This window comes from Acomys russatus, chromosome 10 (assembly GCF_903995435.1).
Source record: "Acomys russatus chromosome 10, mAcoRus1.1, whole genome shotgun sequence".
Taxonomy (NCBI): domain Eukaryota; kingdom Metazoa; phylum Chordata; class Mammalia; order Rodentia; family Muridae; genus Acomys; species Acomys russatus.
In genome coordinates this window covers 18,601,261-18,624,674 of record NC_067146.1, presented here as the reverse complement: position 1 = coordinate 18,624,674, position 23,414 = coordinate 18,601,261, and the positions used below count along the sequence as shown (strand labels likewise).

At 39.3% G+C, this 23,414-nt stretch overlaps 1 protein-coding gene across 3 annotated transcripts in view; it reads right to left on the bottom strand.

The window, feature by feature from the left end:
* The window catches only part of Cadps2 (calcium dependent secretion activator 2), a 502,196-nt gene that overhangs the window by 111,489 nt on the left and 367,293 nt on the right, over positions 1–23,414 (bottom strand). For all 3 annotated transcript variants that reach the window (XM_051151873.1, XM_051151874.1, XM_051151875.1), the window contains exon 14: positions 6,625–6,726. In XM_051151873.1, the coding sequence (XP_051007830.1) occupies positions 6,625–6,726 (102 nt within the window). The remainder of the gene's footprint in view (positions 1–6,624; positions 6,727–23,414) is intronic.

Here is a 23,414-nt window from a genome sequence, read left to right as displayed (position 1 = left end):
GGAGTTAGTGTCACAGCTGCTTCTTGTCTGATGGATTCTGACTGCAAAGCAGCGTGTAGAAGGCAGATGATGAGGGGGTTCTGAAACCAAGGCTGGACACAGCGGCTCAGGGAGAGAGTCCTTCTAAGGTCAATGGCTGCAGGGTACTAGCAGGTGTGCTGTTTTCCTTCATGTCCATCTCCACTGAAGGAGCACTGGGAAGCAGAGCTGGTACATCCTGCCGGGGCCACTGGCTTTACTGAACCAGACTCAGCGAAGGCATGCGCCCCCTTTCCGAGGCTGGGTCCCTCCCCAGGACCCAGCCTGCAGCAGCTGGCTGACCTTATGCTGCCATCCCATCTAGAAATCCACTAGAATCTTCAAACTCATGAGTTGGGGAGAAGCTTCCTTATCTTCCTGTCCCACTCAATTATCCAGTGGTCACACAAAGGATTTTTTTTTCCACACTGTAATTTGAATGCGTTTACCTAGGAAGCACTTTAAGTTTCATGTTAAAATTTGTTCACGAAACAAACAAACAAACAAAAAGAATAAAAGACATTTCTTCCTTTTAAAATAAATATATTTGAGTTTGTTTTGGGGGTTGTCAGTAAAGACAAAGCAAATAAACACTTTCCAAAGTTAGCACCTCAGGCTTTTCTTCAGAGGACTTACCATTCATTTACTGTTAGGACATACCCTTGCTTAACCCTGCCTCTCTGTCCCTGATCCCCCACATCCAGAAAAGCCACAATCAATTTATTTTAATAGAGTTTCCAGTGCAACGGTGCTTTTTAATACCTTAGCAAATTAGCAAAGTAGCTTTAATCATTCTGTATACTTTAAAGCTTAATCCACATTTAAATAAAGTGTCAACTGGGCCCTTGTAGTTCCCGCCCCTGCTTAATCTTTTCAGTTTTTTTTGCATAATCCACCCATTGTCTTTCCTATTGTTTATTTCCCTGAACCTGCAGGCGACACATTTTATGAATGGAATGTTACTGATCCTCAGATTACGTTTAGCATTTCAAGACTCTGAGGTCCCGATGGGTATGTTCTGAATTAGCATTAGCTGTGCAGGGTGTGTAAATAATTCAGCACATTTAGAGTAATCCGGAATCAATAACGTAGAGAAAATAACTACACAGAAGCTTAATTAATCTTTATAGTGAAAGTTTTAAAAGAAGGGAATCATTTTGTTCTGTCTTTTCAGGATAAATATTATGGTTTTTGTTGTTGTTGTTTTTGTTTTGTTTTGTTTTTTACTACTCTTGACAGCTATGCACCGGCAAAGCAAAGTAGAAAACATTCGATTATTGAATAAAATTCAACCACATTTAATACCTAATCTGAGTAAACTGAAGCCAATCTCCTTCCCACTTTGGTAAACGAATTTCACAGATAAAGGAGCCAGCGAAGGCCCATCCTATATTTAAGCACTACCCCTTCCCTTATTTAAACCCAGCATTAATACTTATTGGAATTCCATGTGCAGCAGGCATTCCTCTGACAGACTTTCTGCAATAAGGACCCTGAGTACGTCATGTTTGCTCTGGCTTACCCCAAGTAATTTTCTGTGTTTTATGAAAAATAAAACAGAAAGGTCAAGCTGTAGCTGATTCTTGTAACATTTGCATCCTCAAACTGTGCACTTGTGGTTTTACTTCTTGATCTTTCAGTTCTACCGATGCTTCCAACTTCGTGCTATGAAAGAGAATCCCTTAGCATTTATTTTTCAGGTGATGGGGCCTGACCCCAGGATTGACAGGTAAGAGCTATAGTCTCAGCACTCAGTGCTATGCAGGGAAGTGATACAGAAAAATTACCTGTACTTAAATGATAAACTTTGCTTAAGTTGTGGCATTGTATCTTTTGTCACCACAGATAAGGAAATTTATGACTTCTTCCTACTCCAGGCAACCAGTGATTAACATTCTATCTTTGGAGTGAGATGACATGCCCAGCCTCTTACCTAAGAGGATATAGCTTGTACTTTTTTGTGTATGAGTGCTCACTTGTGTTGGTGCAGGCTACTTCACTCTGTAAGGATACCCTTTATCTATTCCTTAATATTCATGTGGCTAATTTCCATTTTATTATTAATAACTTTGTATGGACATCCATTCATTCCTTGGCCTACATGGACTTTACTTTTACTTGGGAAATTTCCTAGTCGTGAAGTAAGTCCTCTCTGCAACAGGTGTTTATAATGCTAGGAATCCGCTAAACTGGTTTCCAAAGTGGGTTGTTGTGTGCCTTACCGATAGGATTTGAAAGTTCCTGTTTCTCCGTGTTCGGATTTGCTGTTTTGATTTGTAGACATCCTGAGAGGCTTTTGTTTGTTTTGAGGCTGGTCTGGAACTCCTCATTTTCCTGCGTCAGCCCCTCAAGTGTTAGGGTTCCAGGCTTGGGCCACCACACTGGACCCAAGTGCACTTCAAGGATGCATTTCCCTCTTTAATAATGCTGCTTCCTTCGTCCTTTCCCGATCATGCTAATCCTCATCCCTTCTGCTTAATGAGTTTTACCATTTGTGGTTATCTTTGAGTGTTCACATTACATTAATCGAGGTAGAATGAAAACATGGAAAGTTATGGGGACATGGGAAGAGAAAGGAGCCTTCGACTTTAGGATTGGTTTGAAGCCTCTGGCTAGGTCAGGAGAAAATCAAGATTTCTAACACAATTAGGATTTGCTGCAGGGACAGCATTTTTTTCTGTATAGAGATATTTTCAAATACGAATATTAAATGGGAATACGTGACCTTTGAGACTTTATTTTATATGGTATTTTCCCTGCCCTAGCTTTAAACTACATATTTCTAGGACTCTTACCAGAAACCTGATTTATGGTAAAAGATGATCTTAACTCTTATCATTCCTACTGATTATGGTTTTAACTTATCAATTGAAATCCCACCCATGGTACCTTCAGAGCCACCCTATAATCTCTTTTATTGAAAAAAGAGACCTAAAAAGGAGAAAATTTTATTAACAACCTTTGAGATGTCACTTGAGGTCCACCAGAAGCAGGCCTCTGGCTACAGTTAAGACAGTCAAGTGCCCTCTTCTCTGGAGAGGCTACATTCACACTCTTGGGAGTGCCTTCTTGTTTGCTTCTTTTCACTAAACTCTAACTCTGCTTTGTACTGCCCCATCCTCACGTTCCTCTCTGTTGTGGATTCAGGAATCAGTTTTAGCTGATCCAATATTATTGGGCCTGAATAACTTTTATATACTTTATCAATAACATGAGGTTCCAAAACAATAGGAGAACCGTTGTGCCTTCTGGATGTATTCATGAACTTAATCTCTCAATGGTGTGTTTACATGTTCTATGTGTAACCTTTTCACAGCATCTCTAGAGTTCTTATTTGTTCTTTGAAGTTTTTAATTTTTCAACCTCATTTTTGATTGTGTTTTTTGTTTGTTTGTTTTTCTTTTTACAACTTCTCTTAATACTTCAGTAACATATTCCCCCACTTTCCCTTTCCCCATACAATCTTTTTTATCCCCCAGTTGCCATCTCTTTTTGTTATTTACTTGCACTGGGATCTTTCTCAAATGTCTGGTGAGCTACACGCATGACCATGTTCAAACGCATATTATTAGAAAGTGAAAAGAAGCTGTGCACGAGGGCAGTTCTCAAGGAAGACGTTTTTGCGGACGGCGCCTCTTGCTGCTGCGAAGTTAGGGGAGTCCTGACTACCTACAGCTTAGGCCTTTTCTCTTGGGCTAGTGAGACACTGCGAAGTTAGGGGAGTCCTGACTACCTACAGCTGTAGGCCTTTTCTCTTGGGCTAGTGAGACACTGCAAAAAGATGCCTGCAACATGTAACCCTGAGCAGCTGCTAGCTTTGGGCGTCACGTGTATGCGTTAGGAGGGGCGTGTCCGTCTCAGAGCTCCATAATAGAGGTCGATCTTCCCACAGCATCTTTCGATCATGGGTGATGTTTCCTGCCTGCTCCACCTCCATCCAGGTACCATCACCTTCTCTGGGGACTGAGTATGTAGACGGATGCTGGGTTAGGAGTGCTGCATTGGAAAAGAAGTCTGGGGCTCTGCACACTTCTCAGCAGGTTTATAAGCCATTCTTCACTCTCACTTTCTGGAGGTGTTATACACCACTTCCCTCAGATGCTGGTGGTTACAAATAAGCTGTTCCTCAGGTTCTACACTGCCAGCTCAGGATTCTTTCCCCTGGAATGAATGTCTATCTTGGACACTGCTTATCCCATTTCCATAAGATTTTCCAGTTTTTTTTCCTTCATCATATTTTCTGTTCTCACACTTGGCCTTTTGGATTTATGACTTCATAAATAACAATGCTGCTTTGGCCATTATGGTCGATGTCTGTCAAGAAACCGAGACATGTGTCCAACATATCCTCTTGCTCTTCTTTTCAGCCGGCCATCTTTCATGAGATGTGTGTTGCTTAGTTTATTCTTATTATGTCTGTCCTTTAAAATCCAGAATATTATTGGGTCTAAATAACTTTTGTATATGCTATCAATAATATGAAATTTCTCTTTTCCTTATTTCTCAAATACTGTTCTTTAAACCCATCTCTAGAATGCTATTGATCCTAAATAACTTTTTACATATGCTACTAATTTGTCTCTGTCTTACCCTGCCTCCCATACTGGAATTAAACTCAGGGCTGCAGCTATACTGAGTCACCACCACACGATGTGACTATTAGGAACTGAATCCACGTTGTCTGGAAAAGCAGCAAGCACACTTAACCACTGAGCCATCTCTCTAGCCCATCACCTTTAGATTATTTTGGTTTTTCGAGACAGGGTTTCTCTGTGTAGTCCTGACTGTCCTGGAACTCACTCTGTAAATCAGGTTGGCCTTGAACTCTGAGAGATCATCCTGCTTCTTCCTCCCAAGTGCTGGGATTAAAAGTTTGTGTAACCACTGCCTGGACGGGCTTCACACTTTACTCTCTTAAAGAACTCTATACTCCCAAAGGCAAAACTTTTAACAGCAATGAGCAAAGAAACAGACCTCTACAAATACAAAAACCTTCTTTAGGACAATGTTTCATTTGTAAACTGAAATTTCATGCAGAGAACTAAATCTTAAGTTTGTCTGTTGAATTCCCTTATGCTTTTGGGATGCAGTTTCCTCGTGCTGAGCTGTCTTTGGATGTAGCAATTTTCCAGTGTGGGTTTAGCACTAGTGGCCGCCTGTGCAACTAATTTCCTTGTCTCTACATCCTGAGGTGATGGTATCGGCTACTGCTGAAAGCCTCTGGTGTAGACCAACAGATGCCCCCCTTTCTCCTTGAGAAGTTATTGCTTAGTGTTACTTTCAAAACCACAATCTCTAAGATCTTCATATTGCAGTTAAGGAAATAAGACATAGAGTGGTCATGTTCAAATAAAAATAACAATTTGCTTGGAATGTATATTCACAAAGCTTGTTGATTTTTTTTAGAAATGATTCCAAATCATTTAAGCACAGCATGATAGACATTTTATAAGACAGAGTTCATTGATTTAACAGTACTTCATAGTGTCTAATAAGAGTGTTAGTAGGAGAAAATATATTAGCATATTTATGTCTCTAACCATTGGGTTCTTAGAGACGAACTAAAACCAGGGCAATAATAGTATCAAGCTGTTTATCTTCTGTTGGAGGTTGGTCTGATGTATTTTGATGCTAATTACTGCTTGTTGTCTCTGTGTCCCACTTGTACCTTTCCCAAGAGCCTAACCTGTTTGACCAATAAAAAGCCATCACACCTGGGCAGGATAAATGGGATAAGCATGGTTAAGGTTTCTGGCCTTGAGGAGACAGAGGGAATGTTGGGAGAGAGGAAGACTGAAGGAAGAGGCTGAGCCATGTACTAAGTGGAGGAGAAGCACACGGTTGGCTTGGATGGAGACTTGGCCCAGATGATGATAATTAGCAAGTATTTGGGATGATGGATGGGGAGAGCTCAATAGAAATCATTAGAAGCAGATGGGTACCCAAACCTGCCCCACTACGGGGAGTAGTTTAGGGGACTAATGTCTTCCCTGCTCCAGGCTAACTAAGGCTGTTTTTAAAAAGCATATAACAGATGATTGTGTTTTATTGACTGCTAGTGGGTTAGAAAATACCACCATAATAATAATTATAGGCCTGATAATAAACATTATTAGGCCATACTGATAAAAATAACTGCAACAACCTTCCACTGTGCAAATGGGTGTTAGGATTGACGTCTGATCTTCCTGAACAAAGAGCACTAGGTACGATGGCTTGCGTTGAGACTATCCTTTGGTGGAAGAATTGAGAATGGGCACGGGAAAGAAAAGTGACAGTGGCTGGGATGGAGAAAACTGTGCAAGATGAAAATGCAAAAGAAACCATGAGCTGTAGTGGGTGGACATCACAACAGCAATGGCTAAGGTATAAAAGCAGTGGCAAGAGTGACCGGCTGGGAGCGGACCACAGAATGAAGACCGGATCATGTACTGCAAGCAACTGGAGCCTCCTGGTAATTCTTGAGCGGTGGCAAGAAGACTTAACAACAAACAAACAAACAAACAAATAAACAAACAAACAAACAACAACAACAACAAATGTGCGGGAAGGAGATAAAGCCTGACTGGAAAGACAGATACTTGGAGGAAACACAATGAAACACACCTGAAATGGCTTATCTGGTTTTCTAAAAGGGAAGAGAGTCTGTCTTTGATCTCCTCAAATCTTTCTTTCTCTTCCATCGAAACCGTTCCAATTCCATCAGGCCTGAAAAAAAATGAGAATCAGCAATTTGTATTCATAGATTATTTACCTTGAAAGATTTTAAAAACACAAATGTATCCCTAAATCGTTCAAGAAACCAGGAAAAGGCATATGGGCTTTAGCAGTGTTTATACTAGACATTTAATGGAAGTGTTTTGCAGCCATTTACTTCATATTTTTACCTAGAATGAATGGAATAGATTCATTCTCTTAGACAGCCTTCAAGGTAACTGATGACAATAAATAGTTTCCAGATACACAGAAAACAATAACTAGTCCTTGAAAATGGCAGGGAAAATTCTCTAGTGGAATTAAACATCTGACCAATTAAATGCCCATCCCCTGAATGAAACTATTATAAAAATAGACTGAATAGAAGTAGAAATATCTTAACTGCTTCTCTTCCACATAAAAATAAACAAAATGTGAGGCTGGAGATATTTAACTTTTGTAAGAAACAGAAATTTTGGATAAATATGTGAGCCTGTAACTAGTAGATAAAATACATTTAGTAAATTATACTTAGAAAATTTTCAAAAATTCTGTATAGTTTAAGTTTGGTTGTTTAGCAGTCATGTAAAATTTAAGAACATAAAGTTGTATTGTCTATGTTAATTCAGAGGGGAAAACACATTACTATCATATTTACTTTAAACTTTGGCGCTTGATAATGGGTAACAGGCATTTTCCTCACTAGCTTATTTTTAACTGATTACATTTTTCTAAAGATGTGCACTCATTATTCCAAAATATTAATGCATATGTGTAAAACATGTAGAAACAAGGATTATTAAGTGGAAAGAGAAATGTTAGAATTACTTTACAAACAAGGCTTTAATTTGATGTTTTCCATTTGTGTGTGTATGGGCATGAATATATATTTCATGCTTGTTAGCTAGTCAATGAGGACAAAAGCAATTAATTTGAAAGTTATACCTGAACCTTATTGACATAATGATCTTCTAGTCACATGCAAGCATCAGCTAAGCATGAGGACTTTGTCCTTATGTACAATAAATAATTTGTGACTTCAGAAATTTACATGCTGTTGGGAGTTAGTCTTTGAAAACATTTCTTCCAATTATAATTAACTTCTAAACAAGGAAAGCATTTCATTTTCTACTTTGAATAACACATCAGGTACATTTATCATATAAGAATGCATTTTGAATATTAATTATGGAAAGACCAATAATAAAGTGCTGGTACTAGCTTTTCACTTGCTTTTAGGAGGGATAAAATGTCAATGTGCAAGTTACCCAGCAGCCAGCTACATTTTAACGCTGGAGTTTGCATTAAATGAGTCAAATATTTTCTTATACAGTTTAGAAACCATCTTTTACTAAGCAGATGTTAACACAAAACCCATACTATTTTATTAGTTATTAGGAAACATTTGTGACAATGATCACAAAACAAACCTCCTGACTTTAGTGGTTTGTTTGTTTGTTTTTGTAAAGACAGGGTTGTGTGTACCCCAGGCCGGCCTCATATGGCCTATATAGCCAAAAAAATGACTTTGAATTCCTGATCCATCTCTCAGGTGCTGGATTACAGGGCACACTACTGTGCTGGCCATGTGGCTCTCGCAGCTGGACCCAGAGCTCTATACATGCTAGGTAAGCCCTCTGTCAACTGAGGCATGCCTCTAGTACCACCTGACAGTTTTATATAAGTCATTAACCTCAGAATGTGGGTATTCAGATACAACTAGCCCTAAATTATGTTGTTACACAGACAGCAATAAGAATGTATTCCGTACAGCTAGACACGGCAGATTGTTTCACAGAAGGGAATGAGAATTTGTTGAAAGATCAAGGAGACCGCCAATCTGGTGACTAGTGTGTCCCTCTGACAGTTGCTATCTGGAGAGGTTTGAGCGACTATTCTTTTTTTTTTTTTTTTTTTTTAATTGAAAAATGAAATCATTCATATTACATCTCATTTGCTATCCCGTCCCATGCATCCTCCCATTCCTCCCTCCCTCCCACTGTCACCCCATTCCCCTTCCCTATGACTGTCAGAGCATTCTCCACAGTTACGTGGAGACTGGGGACTGACTTTCACACGAACTCTGGTGCCCCATATTTGGCCATGTCACCTTGATGGGGAGGCAGGATGGCACTTGGAGGAAGGATAGCAGACTACCAAGAAGAGACTTGATACCCTAGCATCATATTCAGAGGGAGGAGGTCCCCCTCAGTCACAGTCATAGGGAAGGGAGTGACTATTCTTGTTTCAACTACCTGATGAGATGATGAGTATCTGCAGTGACAGAGCACTGCCCACCTGGCAGGACAGAGTGGGGTTCCAGGTAAAGAACTGTGAGAAAAGCTGAGTCAGGGAAGGAAGGGTTTGCATCACGATTCAAGATGATCAAATCACCATGCGTAGAGAACCACTGTCAGTTCGCCAAGTTTATTACTAACGCGTACAAAGCAAATGTCTAATATACACCAGATGATTTGAACTTGCCTTTATCCACACATATTTTTCTTAAAGTGCACTGTATATGGCAAACTACTGAATATTAGGAATATGAAGCAGCCTTCTAGTCTAAGTTACCAGGGATGGATGATAATTTGGTTGCCATCAAGCTTTAGAGGACAAGCTTATGGACTTTAAATAATAATAATAATAATAATAATAATAATAATAATAATAATAATAACAACAACAACAACAAAAACAACAACAATAATAACAACAACAATAATAATATCAATTATTGCATTGGCAGCAGTGTCCCACTGTTGTCAAAAGAAGCATTGTAGCATTGTAATTATTAATTGCAGAATGCAAACTATGTACCCAGGATGAGGCTGGATGTTTTGCTTGCAGAATAACAGATCACTCCTAATAGTCTTATCTGTAGCCTCCAAGAGAGGAGGGGGAGGAGGAGATTCAGGGAGATGGGGTTAATTCTCCAGTACTGGAGAGGCCAGAAGACTGGACTGGGACCTGGGGCTCCTACAGGCTGAAGCCAGTGTTCTTGGTTCCTACATCTTACTTGCTTCCCCTTTTCTTTATTAAGAATTAATGAAGAACAGAAAATTAAGTACTACTCAGCCAGAGAAGTTGTATCTGAGAAGCAATAATGCAGGAAGCATTTTAAATATTCTTATTTATAGCAGATTTTTCCTACATTGCTTATGTAGTGGAAAACTTAAAACCTAGTGAGTTTAAAAACAATGGCACTTATGCACTTAGCTGAAGACATTAACACTAGAAGCCCTAAAACCTTGCTCTTTTGTACATCATAGATGATGTTATTCACAGAATCCCTGACAGAAATCTTACGCTAGTTACAGTTTATGAATGGATGTTAGTAGGGTTAGAGTAATAGAAATTTCATTCATTTTATTTCTATGTAGGTTTTGGTTGCATATATGCCTGTGTTCTACACGCCTTCCCAGTGCCCACAGAGGCCAGACGAGGGCGTTGGACGCCCAGGAACTGAAGTTACAGACAGCTGGGAATTGCCATGTGGGTACTAGGACTCAAACCTGGATTCTCTGGAAGAGCAGCCAGTGCTTTTATCTACTGAGCCATCTCTCAAGTCACCTTACTGGATAATTTTTAAAATAAAGATTATAAGCCAGGCATGGTGGCGCACGCCTTTAAAACCAGCACTTGGGAGGCAGTGGCAGGTGGATCTCTGTGAGTTCAAGGCCAGCCTGGTCTACAAAGTGAGTGCAGGACAGCCAGGTATACACAGAGAATCCCTGTCTCGAAAAGCAAGCAAGCAAGCAAACAAACAAATAAATATAAATAAATACAAATTACAGACTTATTAGAACTCAACCACCTGCTCACTACTTTCCCCACTGCTCCTGTGGGGACAGCCCTGACCAGTGCCCTGACCAATGCCCTGATTTGAGCATTGCTGCAGCCTTCTGGATCTTGCTCTCCAGCCCTGCCTTTACCAAGATCCAGCAACATATTCCTGTGAGTGTTTTCCGACACATGTCCTATCCCACTTCTTCCTGGACGAAGACAGTGTAAATCGTGCCACCGTTTACAAGCCAGAGCCTTTACATTTGCTGGTCTACAACCCCATCACTGATCCCCTCACCCGCACTTGTCTGTCCTCCCTCTCTAGCCTCGTAGTCTCACCGTCCTTTACGAAGCCTCAGTTTCCCATCCTGACAGCCTGCCTGTCCCCCACCGGCCACTGTGCAGAAGGACATGTGGCATTCTGAAATAATCACTATCTCTTGTTCTTCGCCTCTCTCTTGTTATTTCTCTGGTGTCTAACATGCTGGCTGGGACACTGTTGCTGTTCTACGCAAACATACAAATGAAACAAGGGAATGCAACTCCTAAAATAGGAACAGCTGTCCAAGGTAAGAGAGCGCATAAACCATGCTGCCCGTTTAAAGACTAGATAAACGCGAACCATTCCTTAGCAGTATTATTAGCAGAGTCTAAATTACTGGGGATATATGTATCAGGGAACAGTATGAGGGATATGAAGTTTTGTAGAAGGAAAACAGGAGCAGGGCTTGTAGCTGAAGCACTTTGGGTAAAAGCACTCTAAAAAAGGAAACATCTGTTTAGAATTCTCAGAAAATCTCTAGTGTCTAGCTGTCATTTTAGTTATCTTCAAATCAATTTACTTTAAATCTTAAGAAAATGATTATTCTCCCGAGGTACAGAAGGAAAAGTTAATAATAATAAATCTTTCATATTGATAAAAGACTGGTAAAATGTGGTAATTAATTCTAACATAAATGAAGAATTTTTTTTACCTGAATGTTAACTGAGGTTTAACTGTATAGATGACAAATTTTAAAGTGATATTGAGAGGAAAATATATTGACAAGAATCAAAATTTAATATTTCTAGTTTTTTCCTTTATGACTTGCAGTATCTGAAATAACACGATCTCAATAAAAGTGGAGTGCTGCGTGAAAGAGGCTGGATTCACAGGCAAAGCATAAAACATATACTGAAAGTAGAAATCTTTTTAGTTACCGATGAGGTCAAACTGTCTGTGATAGGGAGCTCCTTCTTGTATCAGTAAGCAACTGAATAGTGAACACAGGCTGTCTCTGTTCATCATATTTCGAAGAGTATTAAAGGTTAGAACTTACACGCTAGAACCTTCTGCCACTGACCGATAGCCCGATTTCCCATGTGAATATGCATCTTTTCTATTTTGAAAGAAACTAACACACACACACACACACACACACACACACACACACACAGACACACACTCGTGCACACATATTTGCATACACACATACTTACATGAACATACTATCTGTATACATGCAGTGGAAAAATACTTTTCATTTGAAATGCAAATCCATTAACATAATTCATGAGGGCTATATAGTAATTAATTCTTCTAAGGAATAAGGTATTTTTAACTTGTAGCGTTAGTCAACATGGCAGATTATGGTGTTGTGTGACACCACTCTTGAGAAGGAGTTATAAACAGATGTGCAATCATCCGAGACAGAGCACTAACAACAGGCCAAAGTAAAAATGCCACTGAGATCCAAAGAGTTGGGTAAGGGGCTACTTACAGTGGTAGAAATAACCCAAAGATAGCCAAAGGCATCACAATGTCTCCTTAGTATGGGTGACAACTCAGAAAAGCTGGAAATGTTGACCACACCGCACAATGTTCATCAGCTCAGATGAGAGCTGAGCCCCTTCTAAGCGGCTAAGCTTTTCTGAGATTCTCTCTCACGTGTCCTTTTTTCTTGCATTTCCTTGAGAAGTGAGAGACCTACTGTGTCATCTGGTCAGTTTCAGGAAATTCCTGCGGCCTCTGTGCTGTTAATTACCTGAACGAAATGAGTGTTCCTGCAGGACAGAATGTTTCACCTCCCTTTAGAATACTCTCAGTCTCAAGAAGGTTCCCTCCAAGATAGAGGTTTACCTCCAAAAAAATTGCCTCATGACAGTTATTAAAAGTAGAAAAAAATTTTTATACAATGGACGTCTTGTCTTGACACAGATGAATAAGTTGAATTTAAAAACATAATGCAGTAAAGAGAGACAATATTATCTCGCTTCCTGTTATCTAGTGGCTCCAAGAACAAGGAAAACAGGTAAGAAATAGCTTCCTACAAAGGAAAGGCCAATTTTCCTCTAGTTTTAAAAGAGTCTGAGAGAAAATGGGACATAAAATGCATCTTAGCATTCAGTATCTGAGTAGAAAACAAAGTTAAGTATCTACTTAAATATTCAGATATGGGCAAGTGGCATAATTTCACTTTCTATGATTTAAGAATTTGCAATTCACACATTCTGGACTTCTGTCTCAATAGTCTAACTGAAAAATTCCAGAGGTCCATGATACCCATGAACAATAATTTTAGCATGTTGAAGACTCATTTATTGTATATAATATTGAGCACAGATGATTCGCTGCCCACATTTCCCAAAACACTTTGTAAGGGACCATGATCCCTGGAGATGCCCTAAGACCACTGGACGCACAGCTCCAAGCATGGCCCTCATAACTCAAGTCATGCTGTCCTCTCTGAAGTCCTCAGCAACACCGTATTAGTATTTGAGGTGTGTACTAGCAACGGAATCTGCTAAAGTTTACGCAGCACTTCTGAAAATTACTTAACTAATGTTTTCCTCTAATTTCCGCTTAAAAACCACTACCTAGCATCCATGAGCTGTGTTCTCTTACTGAAAACTACCTTATCTTCCATGGTGATTTCCTTACTTTTATTAGTGGGACAGCTTTTAGATGCTTGAGGGATAAGTGAGCCTCAAATCTCTAGGCATGTGCAGTTCTCTGAAACTACAGGTTTGAATGAGCAGGCCAGCGTGATATCCTACAGGAAACGGAGTCTATCCATGATGTGACTTCTCCCAGACTCCTACTGCCCCTCAGGTGAGTCTGTCTGGCTTGGTTTGGAGAACTGTTGTAAGTGCTTATTTGCAAGCATGGAGAAGGCAAATGCTACAATTTGGGGGTGCTCTGAGTTCCTCACAGGCGTCTTGTCACCTGCTTTCTCCTCTGAGGAATGTATGACATCTTAGTTTCCCCTAGAGAGAGTGAGGAGGGGAGAGACACCTAGAGGGTGGCATTTCTGAATTGTCAGTTCTGCCTGCAGCACAGCAGGTAAAGCCACTTTGCACTTCGTGTATTTCCCACCAATATCCATTTGTGAACAGAATGGAAGGCAGAGGAAGGCGCAGTGCGAGAACAGGAATGGCGGGAGACGAAGCAGGAAGAACAGTAACCCCTCTTCTTTGTTTCCTAACCTGAATTACTTCCTGTTGTTTCAATCAGAGTGATGTAGTGTTTGGATGGGTCTGTATTACAGAACCAGAGTTGTTTCCTGGTCTAAAGTTGTAAATATATGGGAGAAATTAATAATATCATACATTCTTATTGAGATGGAAGAAAAATATTTTATAAATATTTTAGGAAGATGAAATTTTGAAATGATACTGTCTTTCTTACTCCCTTAAGAACTATTTTTTTATTTTTTGAAGTTAAATGCAATTACAGTTATTTATGCCTCGCCTTTACCGTCCTGAACCCCTCTCATGTGCCGTTCAACACTCTTCTTACCAAAACAACTCTCTTATCATATTTTCTTTGTATTTTGTGGTACATTATGATTCTTGGATATTGTGAACATTAATAGATACTTCTATAGTGAAAGCAAAAATTGGAGTTTATAAAGACACCAGACTTGATGTAGTTTCTAGATTGTGCCAAAGACAAAGAGATATTTGACAGCTAGTTTCCTTTAGGAACAAATAAAGAAACAAAAATTTAAGACTAATTCAAACTAAGAGCAGAGCTGTACACAACTCTAGAATTCAAGAGAAACAAAATGCCATAAAAATTTTGAATTAGGAATCAAAAAATCAAGATGTCTGTATAAACTTATTTGATAACTATCTATAATCTATCTATCTATCTATCTATCTATCTATCTATCTCTTTCTATCTATCACTAGCTCCTCACATTTAATATTGTATCTTAAAATATAATGTGTTTTAAACAAACAACTTTAGAGACAACTAGAGACAAGGAATCAGAAAAATAAAAACAAAGAATAAAACTTTCCTATACAATGCCAAGCAGAAACAACTGGTTTACCCGATGGCACATACACACACAACTCTCTTCTAGTATGAATCCGGAAGCTTCTCCTCTAATTTATCAACTATAAATCATACTTTAATAACTCATTTTGTACTGCATATTCATAAATCATATGTATTTTTCCTTGGGAAAAGTCTCTTAGTACATGCTAAGTTAAACGTATGACATAGTTGAGTATTTGATACAGTGTAATGTTGTCTTTTAAAGTAAGTACTTGCTTTACAATCTGACCTGAAGTGTTTGAAATCATCTATTTTGCAGTGGCATTAACAATAGTCTTTATCATTTGTTATAATTATTTTAAGTTTTATATGTTTTAAAAGCCATTTCCTTTGCAATATAAAGTTCTATACTTAAAATGACAGCCATCTTGCTATGTAGCTTGGATCATTTTCATGGGCCATGAAGTTCACTCCTTTAGCTATTCTACTAAGTTTCATCACAAAGAAAAATGGTTTGGAGCATGCCACACTGTCTGGACATAGTCCATGAATGAAGCTGTGTGAGGCGATTTCTGAGGGCTTCTGAGAAAACTCCAAGTAAACAAGACAAAAGTCCTGTAACCTTTGTTCCTCCATAACATGGATTGTTCCGTGAGAAGGTGTTTTCCAGCCCCTCCCAGGTGCAGTAAATAGGAGTAGGTTTTGCTCCAGGTTCCCCATTATTTTACGTTTGTTATTAAAAACAGTTTCCAAATGTGGGTTGTCCTCTTGAGTGTATACAGCGTAAATTCATGTTATCTTTGTTCACTTGACCTTGCTTAACTCCCAGAATACCCTGAGAACATGAACTGATTTGCTGACTGAAGCTGGCTGTTATAAGGGACATTAGCGCATGCCATTTTTAGGCCCCAGGTTCACACCGCCAACTAGACTAGCAATACCACACCCGTGCCCTTGTGTACTGCCCATGGGCACTTCTCTGAACAACACTGCCAGAGTTTCCCCTCAGATAATTACAAAATTTTCCCTCCCATTCCCTTTCTCTCCTCCAGAACCAAGTTTGTCAATTCATTAATTACAAGACACTGAAAATGTTAAACAGGGCACACTGAGGATAAAAAGTAGATAAGAATATATTACATTAGAGAGACATTCATAGAAGATAAGCTGCCATTTGCACGGGTAATAGGTGGGTCAAGAGCTTCAGAGGAGAATTAGACTGGGGAAGAGAAAACGTTTAAAAATATAACAATACTCTAACACGACAAACATGACTATTCATAACCCAATCAGGGTGAATCAAAAGAAATGCGGTTACCCCAAAACCAGCACAGATGGTTCAGACATCCACATGGAAACCACTGGAAGTGAGTGAAGAGAAATTCGCGCATACAGGTAAATTATAACGAACCTATCTATCCCGCAGCACTCATTCTTAAAAGCTCAAGCAGAGAAAAGAATGCTAATTACACTCCAAAAAGCAATAAAAGTAGTTAGAAAAATTAGCAGCGTCTTCAGATTCTGAGAGAAAGTGATCTTTAGCGTATCGCTGTATACATAGCAAAACTTTCTTTAAGTGGTAGGTGGCAGAAGGACATCTCCAGGTAAAAATATCCATAACCACAATGCTCTCTTACAGGGAACTCCAGAGAATTATACTTTAGGGCATAATAAAATTGTTTCTAACTACAAGCAAATACAGGTCATAAAAAACCAAACAAACAAATAAAAAAAAAACAACAAAAACCTACCAATTTGTACGGTTAGCAAAGAAACTGTGCAGCTGGAAAGCAGGTGGTATAAGCGCACGAGCAGGGGAGGCACTGAAGAACTGAGGAGAACATACCTGATTTTACATGCAACTTTAAAAGCCTCAGCCACATACTTGGTAAATATTCAAATACAACTGTTGGAAAGTATAAACCGTCATGAGAAAATATGCAACAGAAATGACAACCTCAGTGAACTAAAGGAATAATCATTACAAGTCTGTGCCAAAAATAAAATGCAGAATCAAACAGTAAACGTTTATTTAGTTTCATTACAACGCACATTAATAGTAAAGGGACTAAACTAAGTTATTACTACACTAAAAAAATAAATCCATTTATCTTACTATTATAGAACACACGAAAATTCAAGAATATAGCCAAGAGTACAAACAAATACATATGAGACAAATAGAAAAAGAAAGTGACCTCCCCGGGTATGGTGGTACATGCCTTTAGTCCCAGCACTCGGGAGGCAGAGGCAGGTGGATCGCTGTGAGTTCAAGGCCAGCCTGGTCTAAAAAGCGAGTCCAGGACAGCCAAGGATAACACAGAGAGACCCTGTCTTGGAAAAAAAGAGAAAGTGACAATAATTGTCTAAATAACGTTACCAGAAAATCAACACTAGTTATGATAAGGGTCACTAAGTAATAATATTCACAGAAAGACTGAAGCTTGACTGTGCCTCATAAAACAGCCTCAACATGTAGAAAGCAAGATGCACAGTAGAAGGAGGAAGCTGCCCACACACCGTGGTCACAGCCCCACATATTCAACACACAAAACTTGATAAGAGCTAGAAGACATGATTCTGCTTGCACTGACTACATTAAGGTAGAAAAGCATCTGGAAACATTTACAATTTTTGACACACTTTTAGAATTTTGATACTTGACATATAGAAAGAAAGCCATAAAGAAAATCCTCACAACTTACAAAGAATTGATATCTCACAGATCATGTAATAAAACAAGGTTTAAGCTCCATTCTCAAGAATTTAATGAATGACTAAAATTTCTTAAAAGGAATTTTAATATTTCCTATATTGAAAATTTATATGTTGTAAAAGTAACATTGAGGAGGGTATGTAGTCTCAAACCCTTCATTAAAGTAAATATGATCCACTATAAATTAGCAAGGGAGGAAAAGAGTTCCTCAAAATTAAGGAAGGAACAATTAAGGGAAAGAAAAAAATCTACAACAAGGAAAGGACAAGGACGTAAACTTTCAGGGTGGTGGGGAGATGACCGTAGTTTTCAAAACCAGCTACTGTAAGACATGTAGGGGGCGAAAAGTGACTTTTATTCCATGCAAACTTGAAAATGAAAATTAGCCAGCCAGCCAACACTGCATTAAATGGGATGCCCAGGGATTTTTAGATGTGACAAATGCGTGATGTCATCTCACCAAAAAGGAGAGATAAACTGCTGCCCCACTGAATATTGGAGAGCTATTCCCTAGACTCAGAGGGCCAATAGACTAATGAGGCTGCACACTGTGTTGGTTGGCAAAGTCTAAGTGCATTGCTACCTAGGCTGGGGTTGGCTGGACTCCTTAGTGAATGGAGGACAGGTGGCGGTGGTCAGATGCTTTACTGCCGGAGAGAGAAGTGACAGATAAGGATGAAGGAAAAGATAAAACAAATACTGTAGTCCTGGGTGAGCAATGGAGACCTTGTTTTTGTCTCTGGCTTACCTGATGTATCTAATGTGTATTAAAACACTCCCTTCTTATGGGCACTTTGATCTGGTGCTTCAGAAAAATCCCAAAGTTGCTTAATATGAACAGAAAACAGAGGAAATTGATCATCTGGCCTCAGTAGCTGTTCTCCGAGATGCAGTCTGTCTCCCTATCTACTGTCATCATAGACTTCTTCCCTCCAGCTTTAGCCTTTGCTTTTGCTAATCTTCCATTAGGCCTACAATGGCTCCAAGCAACATGGTGAATTCAGAGATGCAAGATTCTAGAAAGTAGCTTGTGCCTGAAGCTTGTGTTCAGAATGCTCCACCAACAGTGGTGTCCAGCATTCACCTGAGCACTCGGTGCTTCTACAATGAGACCCCCAGAAGCTCACGTACCTAACTCAGGTTGAGCCCTCCCTGATGAAGAAAATCTGAAATCCGTATTTTTTTTTTTTCATCATAGCTCAGCCACAGTTGGGGGTATTCAACAAGTAAAACCCACACAAACATTTCAGAAATATTTGAAACCTGAAAGACTTCTTATCCCATTCGCTTTGTGTAAGGAGTAGCAGATTCATATAGCACATATAAAAGGTCATGAGCTGACAGGTCTACAGTGTCTGATTGTAAACGGATTGTTCATATAATTTTGTTTGATCTATTTAGGAACCAAAGCAAGTCAGTAGCATCATTGTTCTTAGTCACAACAAATAAACAGGAGGTGCGATTCAGAAAGGTTAAGACCAGTTGTTCAAAGTCCAAGGGCTGCTAAGTAGAAGCCACAGACAAGAGCACAGATGTTTTGATTTGTATCTCGGTGCTATGAGGACATATCAAGCCTCCCCTTTCCTCCAAATTCTTTATCTTTCTGTTGTGTTAAGAGTGCATATTTAACCTGTATCATGTTGAACTAAGTTGGACTAGCAAAGATAATGCTCAAGTGTGTGATCAAAGCAGATTTAGGCATGTTCTCTATTTTCTCTAACAACAACAACAACAACAACAACAAAAACCAAAACAAAACCAAAAACCCAAGCCGTACATGATTCTTTTTAGAAAGGCAGTCATTCATAATACCTTTGGGCATTGTGTATTTAACACACAGGCTGGAAGCTGTCAGGTGAGCCATATTTTAGGGTCAACCCTACTGATAGCACTTGACCTGGCTTCCCACTCCTTGGAAGTGAGCCTCTATAGAAATTTGATGATATTTGCATGCGAATTGTTTTGACAAGGTCTCATGAATGCTGGCCCTGAGCTAACTGTGTAATATAGGGTGCTCTTGACTTCCTGGTCCGCTGGTCTCTTCCTCTAAGATGCTCAGATTACAGTCTTCCGTATCACTTCTTTAAGCCGTATGCCTAGATTAAGAGGTGGCGGTGTACATTCTTACGATCCTCTTTGATCTTATTAAAACATGATTTCTTATCTGTGAAATTAGAATGGAGAGGTGGCGACGTAATCTCTGCAGTGACACTCGATCGAGGGGAATGTTAGCATCCGTGCAGATAGAAGCATCAAAGCATGATGATGTGACATGCTCAGTGAGGTTCTTCACTGCCCTGCGCTCTGATCCGGAAGCCACAAAGGGTGATTTTTATACATACTACCGTCACACTGTACACTTTTCCCTCTTCGGCGAAAGCCAGCACCATCAGAGCTCTTCTTTGCTCGGCTTGTAGCAGACCCCAGGTGCCTATCCTGAATGTAGAATAATGGGTGGCTGTATCGTAGGCCTCACATTAAATTGGGACATAAAAGCCGTTTCATGTTGTGGCTTTTGTTTCCCCACCCTTGGCTTGACTCACAAAATCAAGATGTATAAACACACATATCAGCCTCGAACTCTGCCCTTAGGATGCTTTGTTTCTCGCATCTCTTTTCACCTTCCTGCCAGCCTTCAGTGGGATCGTCATTGTGAGAGGCTATGTTATTCGCGGGTGTCTGTGGTTATCTTCCTGAAGGAGTGGGTCTGTTTCTGTCCTTGACTCACTTTTTCTTTCTTCTTTTCTTCTTTCTGTCTTCCTCTGTCTTGGTACCAGCCAGGCCTTTTCTGTTTCCATCTATTCTTTTATTTCAGAGAGCTATTCAGTACAGATGCAGTGCACAGAGCACACAGACCCAGCAAGCTCAGCACTGCACGGCAATGACAGGATGTGCTGCCTGAAAAGCCTCACTCCAGACGCTGTGCTGTCCTTCACTTCAGCTGGTAACAAAAGGCAAGCCTTCGTCCTTTTGAATTTTTTGTCAGAGGTGGTTTTCAGATAATGAACAAGACGGTCCCCGTGTGTCTTGACAGATGTAAAAATGATCATTAAAATGATGATTATAGACTACAGAAAAGTTGGGACTTGATACTGACATAATTCTTACCAAAACTCTAGATGGACAAATATCAGGCAAGGCACATGTGTCTCATAGTAGCACATTCTCAGGAAAGGAGTGATGATTAAATAGAATATTCTATTAGCAAAGAAATTAGTAATATAATCGCACACATGCTGCAGTATTTCTGCTTAGCAGGAGGTAGGCTGGCTAGACTACAGGCTTCCTGTGTTTTCTCCTTCCTGACAGCTTATGTCTTTCTGGGCTTGGGGAGGGAGTCAGGAAAGCACACTAGAATAATAGCAGTTAATGCAGAGAGAACCCCCATGTTTATACAGTACCCTGACATTGCTGTCCGTGCCTCTCATGCCTAAGAATTCCAAATTCCTGGAAGGTTAAGCTGTTTTCCAAGCCAGTTCAATCTTTCAAATTTCAGAGCCAGGATTCCAGTAGACATGTTTGGTCCCTTTTATTCTTTGCTCATGGGAGTAGGACGTTCACAAATGGCAGTCACTGGCCTTCTAATCTCACAGGAAATGCCACAACTCTCAGCTTCTTTTCAGTAACATCTATCCCAAGCTGAAGTTTGAATTTCCCTCAAACTGCACTTCTTCCTTTCTCCTTTTCAAGTTGCATCCACCCACATGTTGAATCAGATACTTTAATTTTATATTTTAAATTTTTATAAAGTTGACTTAATGAGAAAATTGGGTTAAATATTCAGGAACCTATAAATAAACTCTAATACAAGTTATAGAAGCCCACACTCATTCTAGCGTATGTGCTAGTGGTCTCTTACATCTCTCTCCCTCCCTCCTCTCCTAATATCCTGCTTAAATATATACTAAATCTGTTTCTTAATAAATACCAACTTTGCTTCATAAAAATTACATTAACATTATGAAGAAAACAATAGTTTTGCAGAATAGAGGTAACTATAGCAACCTCAGATTCAAATCAGGTTTCCTCTCAGGCAGTGGCAAGCACTCCTAGGTGCTTCAGGAGGTTTACATTAAAATATGTCTCAAACACACAAATTTGAGGGGCTCCTTAGTTGAATTTCTCACTTGGTGTTTGCAATTTAATTCTGCCTTTTAGCACCAATAACTGAAGTAATCTGATTATATAATTGTCTTTGGGTTTGCTTTAAGGAAGCCTCTGCACACATATGTGACTGCTGCCCAACACTGGGATGAATTTCACTCAAAGCCCAAGACCCGGGAGGCACTGCAACAGCCAGGAGATGATAAGTGGCTTCAACAAGAGGTTCTTGACACTGGCTGCCAAGGAAGAGCCATCGAAGTCCCCCCAAAACCAGCTCTCCAACCTCACGATGCAGCACTGAACTGAGGGTTTGGTCTGGGAAAATGTTAAAAAAAAAAAAAAAAAAAAAAAAAAAAAAAAACCCAAAGCAAAAAACAAAACAAAACAAAACAACAACAAAAAACAAAACAAAACCAAAAAACCCCAAACAGCAACAACAACAAAAATAAACTACAATTGGCAACATTTCCCTACTACTAAAAGAAGCATGAGCTTCATAAACATGTGAAAACATGAAAAGATGCTAAGACTAAGATCAACCTTGTCGTCTGAGGAGTTTTAGCAAAGTGTCATTGTGTCTATACAAGGCATTGCGTTAACGAAGAGGCTAGGTTACTGATAATAAAGTTTTAAATTTCAAAACGTGGTCTAGTAGACTAGAGGCGGTTTGTGTGTTTAACACAGCCACACTCATGAGAAACAGCTTAAGAAAACAACAGATGAAAGCCATTTTAGAGTCTGAATGAGTGAAATAAGAGATCTTACAGGAGTTTTAGGATACCGGACTGTGAAAGAACAGGACAAAGTGAGATAGCCCATGGGAATTAACAAGCTATATGGGATACGACTAAATATAAGTAAACGTGTAAGACAGAATGAAACAATAATGAGGAAAGATTGACAGCACGGCTCAGAGTCTATTTTTAACCTGATAATAGAATGGGAATTACTAAGCGCTTTGGAACAGTATATGGTTAAAAGTTAATTCATTTTAAAGGCGATTGATAGATTAAAATGTAGAGATGATTCTGTAACGGCCAAGAGAAACAAACAACAACAACAACAACAACAAAGGCCAGAATTAAGATAGATAACTGGAAATTAAAAATGGAGAAATTTGGGCTGGAGAGATGGCTCAGAGGTTAACAGCACTGGCTGCTTTTCCAAAGGTCCTGAGTTCAATTCCTAACCACCACATGGTGGATCACAACCATCTATAATGAGATCTTCTGGCATGTAGGTGTACATGCAGCAAAACATTGTATACATAATAAATAAATACATTTTTAAAATTGGTAGAAATTTGTGTTGGTAATATGCAGACAAAATATTGATAGCGACAGCAACTGGTCTATGGGAGAAAATAAAAATGCTAAGTTAGATGCCAAGAGGGTATTAGTGAAAGAGATATTGACACAAACAAAAAATTCCTTCATTCACTGAATATTTATTACCATTTATTTTGCAGCAGGAGTATTTCCAGCCACTGATAGGAAGTATGAATTTGTTCAAAAGCTGGATGAAATCCTAGATTTAATTTTAGACACAGGAGGTTGACAATGTTAGTAGAATATTCCAAATGCTAAATGTCTGTAGAAATCTGTAGCTTTGAAGAATAATTGGGTGGGAATTATCTAAACAGAGGGGTCACAGTAGAAGCGTTGGAAGTGGAAAAGACTATGGGATAAACAAACAAAACTTCAAAAGAAGAAACCAGGCTTGGGAAGTGAGGTCGAAGAAATGATGTACCATGCTTCGGAATCCAGAGGACCAGGAAATATTGGCAAAACGATGGTTGCAATAAGCAAATGAAAGTCTGACTGAATAAAC